We start from the raw sequence: 13,101 nt of genomic DNA on the forward strand, positions 1-13,101 counted from the left end.
TACAAAGAATATTGGATCAATTTTCAGCCATAATGATGGTAGATTCAGCTTGTTCAACTATACGTTCCCGTGACACTGTTGGCGTAACACCGGAGCCGGAGAAAGACTCCATCTGCTCCCCACTGGAGCAAGAGTGCTGCCTTCTTCACCTGCCTACAATAATTTTTAAAACGTTCATGTTTTTGTCTGATTTTCAGCTGGTTGACGGATTTATTTCAAAGTACATTCGTGCATGGTGACATCATTCAACGTGGCAGTGCTCGCTGTCTTTACATTAGCTGCTAATATGACAGCCCCTTGGTCTTAGTGTTAGTTGCTAATGTGAGCAGTAATACGGTGCAAACACTGGTGAATGATAACATCTAAATTTGACATGATCCTGGCAAGAGAAGCTGATTTTGGATGGAGGGGACACGTCAAGCGAGAGTGGGGTCACCTTACCCCTGTTTTACACCGGGTGTGTGTGCAGCATGTTATGGCTGCGCTGTGGCCTCTGATGCTATTCGCGGCCGTTTTAGTCAATGGTTTGGTTTCCACCGGTTGTGTTGCAGCACGTATCAGAAGCGCCCCAGAAGTGCATTGTCGCAACGCTCCACTACATTTATGCACAGAGTCTATTTTTGATGCTTCACACACCCAGAATGCATCAATTCCGCAGTTCAGATAGGGGCAAACAGGAAATCAGACACAGGAACAGTGTAAAAGCTTCCGGTATTTTTCAAAATAAAAGCCCCTGTTCAGATTTGCATTGCTGAACCAAGTAAACATTATGTGTTTAACCGCTCAGGGGGTCTCAGTGTTTTTTTTTTTTTGTTTTTTTTTGTCACCATAGATGACAAGACATTTATCATGGAAGTGGAGAATGACAAGATTCTCAACTCCTCCTGGGATCTCATGATCTCACTGATCCTTCTAGGTGGACTGCGCTCGCGGGCGTTCTACACCTGACACGCCCCCAGTAAAAATTGCCGCGCCACAGAGATCGGAACAAAATCAAGGTGCAGCCGTAACGTGCCGTACATGCACCCGGAGTAAAGGAGAGGTTACAGGAAAAGAGGACATACAAAAAACAAAATTGTTTAATGAATCGATATTGGATTTATTTCTCTTGATTGATTCAAATCGATAAATCTTTTTTTTTCAACCCAGTTTAGTGTTCAAGCTTTAATGTTATGTGGTAATCTGAAGTCTCCTGCACTTCGGTTTACTGTATGTTATTGTTTTAATACTGTGTTAACACAGATCAGTATTACCTATTGAAACGGATCCAATCAAATATCGGTATTGGGCTTCGATATTGACGTGATTCACGGATCAGATATCGGGCTGACTTCCCTGATTCACCTCCGAACCACAGATAGACTATGTTTACAAATTAAACATATTATGAAGGTTTCTGCCAAACAAAATATGCTGACGCAGAATAAGTTAAAATATTTCCATTAGAACTCAGAAATAAATAATTATATATAATTTTGTTGTTTACTCTAAGTTTCTAGTTCAGCTGTGGTGTTATCTACACTGACAAGTCTGTTGAGGAATAAGCTGCCTTTGCTTATTTAGCATGTCATTTCTTTGGATATATTTTAGTCTGGAAACATAAGAGCATGAGCAAGTTATAATATATGTATAGCCAATGTTTATATGTACAGGATAATTTCTTTGCAGTTGGTGTACCATGGCTTTCCTCTCTGCTGGCTCAATATTTTGCTTTTTAGTTTTGCTTCAGATGCAAACTGTGGAAGGTTGGTTGGGCTTTTGGATTTTCAGTCATATGTTGTCACTGTAAAAGTTGTAGGGAGCAGAGAGGAAAAACATGCACCCACTGTGCCTGCAGGGAGTGGAAGCATAACACACACACACAGAGTACCCTGCTGTGGCACATCGACTAAAATCATTGGAAAAATGCTCTGTATTATTAACATTTTGGCTAAAATATCAAAACTCATATAATGTGTAGATGTAGTTTTTACCAGTTAGGTATTGATTAGGATTGATTTTTTTTTAAGTGTTAACCATCTGTGTGGACAAAGTTGTGTGTGCTGCCTAGTAGAGCATAACTGAATGTAGCTTTTGTGAATGTAGGGCAGAACTCATTATGGACAGCTCTTTCTTTTTCTTCTTTTTGTCTTCTTCCTCTCTTCTGGTGGTGGTTCCACTTTTTTTCAGTTCCACTCTCTTCCTCTTTATGTCTTTCTCGATACCATACTTGTCCATTACTCACCCTTCTTGCTCTTTTTTTAACCTTGTCCTTTGTCTTCTTTCTGCCAGTGACAACTTATCACTCATTTCTTTATCATTCCTCTTTCTGTCTCTTTCTATGTTGCTGCGGTGCACATTAGCACACTCCCATCTTTCACACTTTATCTCTGCTCCTCACTTCACTTTTCTTTCTTTCATCTCCTTATAGATCTGGCCATTTTGCTCCATCAATACATAAATGCACCTGACAATTGCCTAATTTACCACTCATCTACTCTCTTACACAGACATTTAAATACACATGCACCTTTCTCTACAAAAGTCTCAACACAATGCCTACAATGCTGTCTGTGCTGTGATGTTGCCAGATAAAGATATTGTATGTGATTGTGTTCAATGTGTATATACAGCTTCAGCAAGGATAAGTGGTGCTAGCCTGCAGCACTGCTGGTAAGAATGGTAAGAGTAAAGGGAGGAGGAGGGAACATCAGATAAATGGATGGATGGATAGCGGGAACAGTGGGATGAGTACAAAGAGGGAAGTGAAGCCAAAACAAAGGGACTCAAGATAAATTGTAGATTTCACACCATAGGGTGCGAGGGCAGAGAGATGGATGAATGTTGTTTCAGGGGTGATGGCGACAGTGGAAGGATAACGGCGGATAGAAGAGGGCAGATAGATGAAGAGATGGATGATAAGAAGGAGGGGTATTGTAGATTTAGTTAGGCCTTGAAGACATGACTGGAGCTGATGGAAATAATGGCTGAAAAAGTATTGAAGTTTTATGAATTATGAGTTAGCTGAATATGAACAGAAGGACGTGATCAGTATCCTGGTTTTAAAGACATTATTGTCAGGAAAGGACATTTACTGTATATGGATCGTTACATATCTGCTTAACTAATTAAACAGTCCATCAGCTATGCATGACAAAATCTTGTGTGACAACCCCACTATGCATAAAAAAAAAAAGTTTGAATTACTCTTTCTGTTTTATACATGTCAGTAATTACAATAGTTCTTTCATTTTTGAACTCCAAATTATCCATTAATCCTCATTAATTCTCAGTTTCTGAGTTAATTAATGGCTTGCTTCTAAATGCAAACATGTTTTTCTACTCCTATAATTGTATTTATTTTTAGATAAATGACTTCTGTGAACCTGTCATGTCAGAAGCTTGCCTCAGAGATTAAATGGCTTATTGTCATGTTTATAGCTCTAACTGAACACACAGTGAAAATCTCAACATATGAGTCCTAATGCAGTTGTATTAGTTGCTTTTATGGTATTTACAACAGTATCTCTGTAGGTACCAAACAGAGTTTTCAGGAGAATTTTATGATCAACCATTTTGCACTTAATTCTTTCAATTTAAACAAACTTTAAACATTATAGTTTTAACCACTTTTGCATGCTTTCCAACCAGAAGTTAATGTGTCAGACAATAACTCGCCCTGCTTAATTATCACACAAAACACTTAACATCAGGCTAATTAACAAATTGTAGCATATGTATATTACTAAGCCATTTTTTCTTCTCAGTAACTATTTGTTATCTTCAATGTATATATTGTACATGCATGCTGGTTAAATTGACACATGTACTCTTTTAATAGAAATAAATTATTCATTAAATTGTACTTCCCCATAATTTTTTTTCCCAGATATGGAGAAAATCCATAATTATTCCATCATGACCATCACATAATCTTCCTTGTTTAGTTTTCTAACTGTAGAATATGATTGTTATATTGGCCTTTAGTGTTGAAATAGCAGAATGAGGGCTAAAACATTTGATTAGATGAAAGGTTGCTTGAATGAAAAATGAATTAACAGTTGAAATGCTATTAATGTTGGAAATGGATGTTTCCATAACAATTCCTGGAATGATGGAACAATGGTACATAAGCTGAGGGGAATGGTATGATGACAGTGGGGGGAAAAAAGAAGCTAAATGATGGGAATGGCATGGAGCTGGTTTTAGTGTTGGAAAGATCGAATAAGGGATGGCCAGACATTGGAATGACAGGAGAGAAGCTGAATGTCGGGTTTTGAATATAAAAGAAATGGTGGAATTGAATCCTGAGATTGACAACTTGGTAATATTGAAATTCAGGCTGCTCTAAATTCCCAGGACAAAAGAAATAAGACTTGGAGGTACAATATGGGCAGCTAAGTCTGTAGAAGGCAGTAGAGGAAGTGAGGGGGAGGGTAAGAATAGGCAAAGAAGAAAGAGGGGGAAAGCAGCCGATGGGGAATATGAATGAAAATGAGGACAACTGTTAGTATCATCAATTAACAGAATTACAGAGAAAAAAATGGAAAAATAGCCCCTCACTATAGGAATAATAAAACCATGGAGCATTTTGTTCAGAGATTACAGTTTAAGTGTGTCATGGGTAAGACTGGATCCCCCTTGATGGTACTTTGCCTCAGTGCTTGGGCTCCCCTGATGTTCCTCTGTGTTTCCCTGTCTGTCAGATGCCACTGCAGCATTATGTCAAACATGATCTGGTCACAGTGGTGGCCCTGCTTTCAAAACTGTCTTGATGGAGTAGCAATATGAGGGAATTTCTCTAGAGAATTATGATATCAAAGGGGCAGCTCTCACTTGGAATTGTGGAGCTTGTGGTTGACGATTTGGTGACAAGGGTGTTATAGTCACTTGCAAAACACAGATCCATGATCTTGGCAGCATCTGTCATTTAAAAAGGATTAGCATCATGTTCTGATAAAGATATGAGTTCTGATTTATTTGTTAGTTTATTTTTCTTAAGCAGAACCATGTTTTGCCCATCATTTCCCTTTTTCTGGTGGATTTTAATTCATATCCCTGTGTATAAGTAGCTAAGGAAAGAACTGGTTTTATCAATATTTCATAAGAATGCCAAATGAGACATTGGTTTTTCTCATCTGGTATTCATCTATATGCATTAATTAAAATTACTGTTAGTTATTTGATTGTGTCAATGCAAGGTAGCAACCCAACATGCTGGTTGCAGAATTTTAACTGTAACTCAAAACCAGCTACTTATCTGCCTCTTTATGAACTATATGAACATGAACTATATTCAGTCATCTTAATCCTGCAAGTAGCAGAAAATAATGAGAAGAAATGTTTTGACTGAGTTTGTCAAGCAATTAAAAGTATTCACTATTTTAAATCATGTGAAACTGAATGGCTTCCCTGATGGAATTCACCCATTCTTTACTGTCCTCCTTTATCCATCCTTCTCCCCCTACTTTCTCCCCACCCCCTCCATCACCCCATCATCTCAACATGGTGATGCTGTCATGACAACTAAAGTGCTTTCTGAGTGCTTGTTGGGTAAACTGACTTTCCCAGAAGTGCATCCTCCCTCTCACCCCCGTTAATGTGCATACTCATCCTCATGTTTTTCTTCTCCACTTGTGAGGCCTTCATATGATGGAGACTCCTAACCTCGGTATTAATCATCATGGCAATCGTATAACGCCTATTGGCTTAACATAAAAATAAGTAAACCTAAGTCCAAAGCTACCCTTTAAAGAACACCCTTTTGAAGAACACAAAACCAGAAGAACCACATTGTACTCACAAAGATAGATGTGCAATAGCTCACACACACACGCATAGATGCACATTTCTGAAGTTGATGAAATATTAATAAAACGCTTCATTCAGCAGAGCTGGCTTTTTTCCATGAAAGCCTGGTCGTCTCCTGAGCCCCAGTCAATGCTTAGAACTGGTTAGACTGGTACTTGAGTCCACCTTTAACGCATTTAACTCAGATAGTTGAATAGGCACTGAAATTGTTTTGTCACAGGGACAAATTAATTGGAAGGTGACAGTGCATAGCCAGATGTAATACGTATAATATGCATCAGTTAGTCATACCTTTAAAACCATTGATGGGTAAAGTGTATAAAATTACTCATCTTTAACAAAGAATCTTCAAAGAGCCCAAAGGATGTGTTGTAGCGCTTTCACTCTGCAGCTCAATTCTAAGTTTTTGCCCATATGTGACTCATATCAGATATTTTAATGACAGTCTGAATGGCGCAAATCTTTGTTTTTTGGGTTTTTTTTTTAATCCAACCCGATCTGTGTCGAAGTGACCAAAGTCTGAAGGGTCACGCCACATTTCATCCGACTTTGACTTCACAGAATTCGCATCACAATTCTGCTGTTTCACAATATTTAGTGTTGTCTTTTCCTTTTTTTTAAAATTGTAAATAAAAACGACAACAAAACAACACTATGGGGTTTATTTACAATTAGCATGTATTAACGTGCAGGCCGGGTCGCGTTTTATATCCTACACATAGTTTTACATCTCCACAGGTCGGGTTTGGTAACCATCCTGACGGGTTGGGGCGGGGATGGCTTGGTAAAAATGGACCCATGCAGGACTCTGCACAGACTGACTCTGCTGCATTGTTAGTTCATGCCTCTATACAGAAGTAGGAGACACTGCTCCACAAAGGCTATTATTAACATTTGTGCTCTCCTTTTTCTCAGTCTCTTTCTTTCATTCATCAATAAATTTATCAGTTCAGAGTGTGCAAGTACTTCCAAATTGATAAACAGACGTAAAGCATCCAGTACATCCGTAAATACTACGCGCTACGTGATGTCTTGTTATCCTTTGCGTATGCGTGCCACTTTAGGGCCACATACATACACACTTCAGCATGATGAGGGTCACATTAAAATAACAATGTGAACAACCATGCAAAAAAATCTGATTTCATTAAAAAAATCGGACCTGCAGCGTGCACAAGCCTAGGATTCCTTTTGTCTGCAGCCTGACTGGTTAGAGCTGTTTAGGTGACCTGAGGAGGACCTACACTAATATAGGCGTGTGTTTCTAATGTTATAGCTTGTAGGTGTAATTAATATGAAAGAAATTGTTAGTAAGAAAATATAACTGTATTTACAGATAGTCAAATGATTTAAGGATGGATATGGTATATAGGAACAGTGAATATGGTTAAAAAACATAGTAATAATTTATTTACAACAGATAAATTAATAAAAACACTTTGCATTAAATAATAAAGACTTTAAAGTTAGTGTGTCTGTGTCTATGTGTGTACATACAGTATATCTTTAGCCCTGACAAGTTTTTTTCTTTTTCATAATGTCTTCCTGATTTAGATGATTTTCTGCTGAAAACAGGTTTAGATAAAAAAAAAAAAACACACACACAATACTGCTCTAGTAGAATAAAAATTTTAAGAATCTGATTGTGAGGCTTCAGGGGGATGGTAGAGGATGGAGGAAGACTCATAACCGACTAAAAATCAGTGGAAATGCAGCAGCCGCTGTAATCAGGAGGAAGCTGATTGATACCACAGTGAGCCATTTAACGTCTAGCTCTGAAAAACAGAGCGACAAGAGCTTCAGAGTTGGCACAAAGGTCAGCAGTGGCAATCAGGGTTTCTGTGACAGATCAGACAGCGATGGACACTAAAACAATAATCCCTGTATGGCATCCAAGAAAAAGAAAAAGTATATTTATGTCTTTAATACTGCAAAATTAAACTAAATAAAACTAAGCTTGACAAATATTGGGAGACATGATTTGCACATTTGATAGGAGCCATCATATTTGGTGTGAACCTGGTCTGGCCTATGGTTTAGTTGCTGGTGCATTGATGAGGACTAACATCTGGAAGTCAAAAGCTAGCAAATTTTGATGTGATGAAATGATGCGAGGGCAAAAGTGATGACTGGTTTAATAATTTTACCAAGACATCTGGTCAGCATACATTGACTTAGTAGTTATTATCATCAACATCAAGTATTGATTGGAAATCTCCCACGCTACCCTTTCACTATTCCAAGAAGTAATCTCTTTTCAAAAGCTTTTGAGAGAAGCTTGACCTCCTAGTTTATTCTTATTGCCTGATTGTGAGAATAAATGGGTGCTGAACAATGACCTGCTCTGCTATCCCCCCAGACAGGAAAATCCCACTGACTTGATTGTATATTATTATGGTATAATCATCTGTCTTTGTTTGCATTCACACAGAGACATACAGTACACAAATACGTGCATGCACATACAGGGGCATTCACACACAAACACGATGAGAAAACAATAATACGTGAAGGTATGAAGCCCCATGGATTCACACACACGAATAGGCCAGCTCATGTTGTGTTTATATTTCTTAGACCAGTAGTTTACTCTAGGACAAATACAGGAAAAGGATATTTACTGTGTTTCCCTGACTGGTTTATTAGTTCACAATCCTATCAGCAAACATTATAGGCTCTGCACTGAAATGCAGCCTTTTAAATTTGTGTTTGGGTGTGTGTTCCTTTTGGTAATGTTTACTTCTATGACAGTCCTGGTAAGTTTCTATACCACTGAAAGAGAGAGAGAGAGGTATAAAGATAATGAAAATGGATGTTGCATGCAACAAATGGCGTTTTCATCATAATTGATGATGCAGCTCTGTTTGAATTTTAGTGGTTTTACAGTTTCATTCTCCACTAAATGTCAGAATATAAATAATACTTTTTACGTTTCACATTGAAGTGTATTTATTGGGTAAAACTGGGTAAAATCTATTGAGGGAATTTTTTCAACTTACAACCATACAATATGTGCTGGTGATGTAATCTAATGCAATACCGTCAATTGGCCCAGTGATATATAGATTAGTTGCATATGGATGCACTTCAGCCAGCTATGCTGTTTTAATGTTATTGAGTATGATGAGTAATACGCCAATATTTGGATCCATACTGTGTATATTTCCAGACATATGAATTTAAATCCTTTGTTGATACACATTATGCTGTCTTTAACTTCAAACCCCGCCCCCCGCTTCTTTCACCACATCCTCCTCTCTCAGCCTTAATGGCTTACTCTTTCTAATCCCTCCAAAAGACAGCCAGACATATAAATCAACATGTTTACAGTGAAATGTTTCCAATTAAAAAGGACGTTTGTTAAGAAGCATCAGCGGACACTGCTGGATCCTTAATTGCCTGGGATGCCAGTGTGTGATGCATATTAATTACATATTAACCTCACACTCACAAATGCACACACACAAATCCATACAGACACATTAGTGTGTATTGCATATTAATTACCTATTAGCCTTTGTTCTTTGCATTAAGAGCTGCGTGGCATTAGAAAGACAGCTTTCCCAAGGGCAACATGCATACACACTTGCGCACGCGCACACATTAATGCCACCTACGCCACATATTCAGGTTGCATTTACAATGAAGAATGAGCCTTTTTCAGTTAACCGGCTGTAACCATTAGACATTTAACTCCAGAAAGTGTGTTTCTGTGTTTTATGTGTGTATATTAATTTTCAGAAAATGTATTTGCAGATGTATATGTCTGTTTTAGGACAGTTAAAGAATTAAATCAACTCATCCTGATCTAATAGCTTGTTTCTACTTGCACACAAATAGAGGGGATTTAATTAGCTGAAGAAATTTACATTTACAAAACATTTACAGTAAAATGGAGAAAAAATGGAATGCGTGTTTGCAGAAAACCGTTAAATATCTTTAAATGACTATACAGTACTTTATGTGTTTGTCATTTAAATCAGCCACTTGATTTGTAATAAATCTTTAAATTCCAGCTGCCTTTGCTCCTAAAGCCACTCGATGGACATAAAGCCGTGACTTGGTCTTAGATCCCAAACAGACATGCTCTTATCCGCACTCTGTGACAGTAATCACTTTATTCCACTTTTGGCCTCCAGCACTTTTTCCTGACCTCCATGCCCCTCTTTGCCCCCAAATCCTTTTAACATATTAGATGAAGACAGTCAAGTTGCTGTCTGACATGATGTTACTGTGAAGTCATTAACACTTTGTGTTGTCATGAGTTGTCATTCCATAGTGTCACATTTATTTTGCTGTAGAGCATAAGCAGTCTGCTTATCCTAAATGGAAATGAGCTGGAATTAATGTTAATAAATACCTAAACATTCACTCTGTCTGTGCTTGTTAGTCAGCTTGAACTTGTTTTTTATTAAATTGACATGCATAGGAGCTGTTTTTTTCCCACTCAATCTGCACATTTTAATTGCAAATAGTTATATATTTGTCATTGTCATTAGCAACTTTCAAGGGAAAGGAATTTTCATGCCGTATTTTAATTAAGTTTAATCAGAGCACATCATCACATTTTGTACACCACCACAATATTAACAAATATCTGTCTTTGCCAGTGTGTGTGTGTGTCCATCTGGCTGGTTCTATGTCTTTCTGCTGTTAAGATTTTAAAATATTCAGTAATATTCTGTGCATTACATGCCAGAGAAATGTAAGGATGTAAATTTATAGACAGACAGACAGACAGACAGATAGATGGTGAACACTATGCCATGTATTTCCAATTTGTGGGAAATAAGTAAAAAAAAAAAAAAAAAAAAAAAAAAATCTAAGCCGCTATTCTCTTGAGTAAAAACTGGCCAAGATTTGGGTAACAGATAAAAATTTTTTAAAAATCTGCAGAAAGTCTAAACTTGAACAAGAAATCCTTGTTGGGTGCCGTCATGGTAACATGGCCCACACCATACCGTTTCACTGACAAGGAATAGGGAAGCACAGACAAAGCAGGATGTGAGAGCTTATAAAAGAAAAGGGAAAGAGTTGAAGTATATTGTTTTTAAAAAGAATCTGTTGTTCTGACATTATACTGTATCAGAACATATGCTAGTATTGTAAATTATGAGTTATGTGCGTCTGTGTGTTAGTGTGTGAAATGAGCTGGCATCCCATTTATTGATTTGGCCATGGGGTTTTGAGGATGGAGTCAAGGAGAGCTACAGACTGCATGATGGCAATAAATCTACTAGAAACCATAAATGGTGTGTGTGTCTGTCTGTCTGTCTTTTTCCTATCTTTATGGTATAAACACCAACCTTGTAGGAACTAATAGTCCTAATGTGGCCCAAACCTGGTCCTATTAAGGCTAAACATCATATATGGTGTTTTTATTAGGTATTTTATCAAGCTTAGTTTTAAGTTAATGTTATGCATTATTTGATTACAGTAGCTACACAAAATGAGTAAGTTGATGCAATATTCTGTTTTAAGGTGAATGCACATGCTCATGTGCTAGGCACATGGTGGACAATGGATTTGTTATCATTTTGCCTTAAATGCCACACTAACGTGATATTAAAGTGCATCAATGAGTGAAGTCAGTTAAACAAAACTGAAGATAAGTAATCAATACAACAGCTAGTCCATTATAACACATAAATATCTAACTTTATTCAGTTTTTACATACATCTGTCTTCAGCCTTAGCTAACTCTGTAATTAGGGAATGTGTGGTATCCCACATGCCAAACACATTTTATGAAAGGCTTGTTCATGTTGTTATGTGTGTGTGAGGTGAGGTGAGACTCGGAGTGATCCAGGGCAGAGGGAAAATTTTTCAGGACTAATGTTCCATGACAACAGACCAAGGTTCCGTCAAGGTGAATCAGAGCCACTGCTGCCTAACGACTGAAGCCACACAGTCTCACACACATACACACACACACACACACAAAACCATCCTCCTTTGTCTCTTCTTTTCTCCTCCTCTCTCCCTTTGTCACCCTTGTAAACTTGACTTCTCTCCTCTCATCATTCTCTTTTCGCATCTTATCTCCCTTTTGCCTTTTCAGTTTTCTTCTTTTCTTTATCCTGCTGTCCTGTTACCTGAAATTTAATTATGTAGTTGTTAATTAAAGCTGCAGTCTGAGTGGGCTTCACAACAGCCACACTCCAACAATGGGTGAAAACAACAGCTCTTAAATTTAGTGGACCAGCACAGAGGAAACAGTTTGCTTTCTTCACTCCTGTGTCTGGCATCCTCATGACTTCGTGCCTTGCTCTTCTAAAAAAAAAAAAAAAAAAATCAATTTGTTATTTATTGCACAAAACCAATGGATTCATTTTTCTACACAACTCTCAACAAAAACCTAAGCTCTTCTTAGTGTTTCCACCTCTATTGCATGTTTGCACCTACCAAGTTAAATTATGCTACAATATGTCAGTGATCTGTTGGCTTGGGGTTGCAGCTGCAGCAGAAGCTAAACTGTTTTTGGGTGTTAACATTTAAAGTACATCCCCCTCCTCCTGTCTGCCTAACTCGCATAGATCAGCCGCCGGAGCTTTTGTTTTTGTGAGGGGGAAAGATATCCTGTCAGTTTTTTTGCTTGTATTATAGCCAGTATGTTGCACATATGGGAGCATTATTGGGCCAACACTCATGCAGATGCAGATTGTGCTGTGTCAGGTGCAAATGCTAAATTACCTCCCTGAAGTCTTTGAAGAGTAAAAACCAACTGTAAAAGAGAGCCTAACTTTATGACTAAGACAATGGAACATGAATAATAGTACAAGATTGTGTGGGTTTATGAAAAAGAAATAATCCCTAGAGAAACATAAAAAGAGATCAAACTTCAAAAGAAATATAGTAGTGAAAATGTGTGAAACCCTTTTTCTTTTCAGGCTCTGAAATGACTGTAAACCTCTAATGAGGAACTTAAAAACAACTACAACCATCCAAGGAAATCTGTGTTCTATAGAGATTGCGATTTCATTTTTAAGGGAAATAACCATGCCTTTTTTTTATTTATTTGTTTCTGTTACTACTTACTGTATCTCCCTATGACTACTTTCACATCTTATCTCTTGCTAACTCTCTATGACAATCTCTCGTCTTCCTCTCTTTTTAGTCTGCCAAGTGGGGTTTTACCGCTCGCTGCTGGAGTCTACAGCCTGCAGTAAATGTCCACCTCACAGTGTGGCCAGACAGACAGGGGCCACAGCCTGCAGCTGTGAAGACGGATACTATAAGATTGATTCTGACCCTCCTAATATGGCCTGCACACGTGAGGATTTTTCACTTGTGGTTATACAGCTCATTGTT

At 37.9% G+C, this 13,101-nt stretch overlaps 1 protein-coding gene across 1 annotated transcript in view; it reads left to right on the top strand.

Moving 5' to 3' along the window:
* Positions 1-13,101, top strand: part of LOC121630218 (ephrin type-A receptor 5) — a 73,934-nt gene that overhangs the window by 19,807 nt on the left and 41,026 nt on the right. The window contains exon 4 of the mRNA XM_041970368.1: positions 12,908-13,063. Within this exon, the coding sequence (XP_041826302.1) occupies positions 12,908-13,063 (156 nt within the window). The remainder of the gene's footprint in view (positions 1-12,907; positions 13,064-13,101) is intronic.

Source organism: Melanotaenia boesemani, chromosome 19 (assembly GCF_017639745.1).
Source record: "Melanotaenia boesemani isolate fMelBoe1 chromosome 19, fMelBoe1.pri, whole genome shotgun sequence".
NCBI lineage: Eukaryota > Metazoa > Chordata > Actinopteri > Atheriniformes > Melanotaeniidae > Melanotaenia > Melanotaenia boesemani.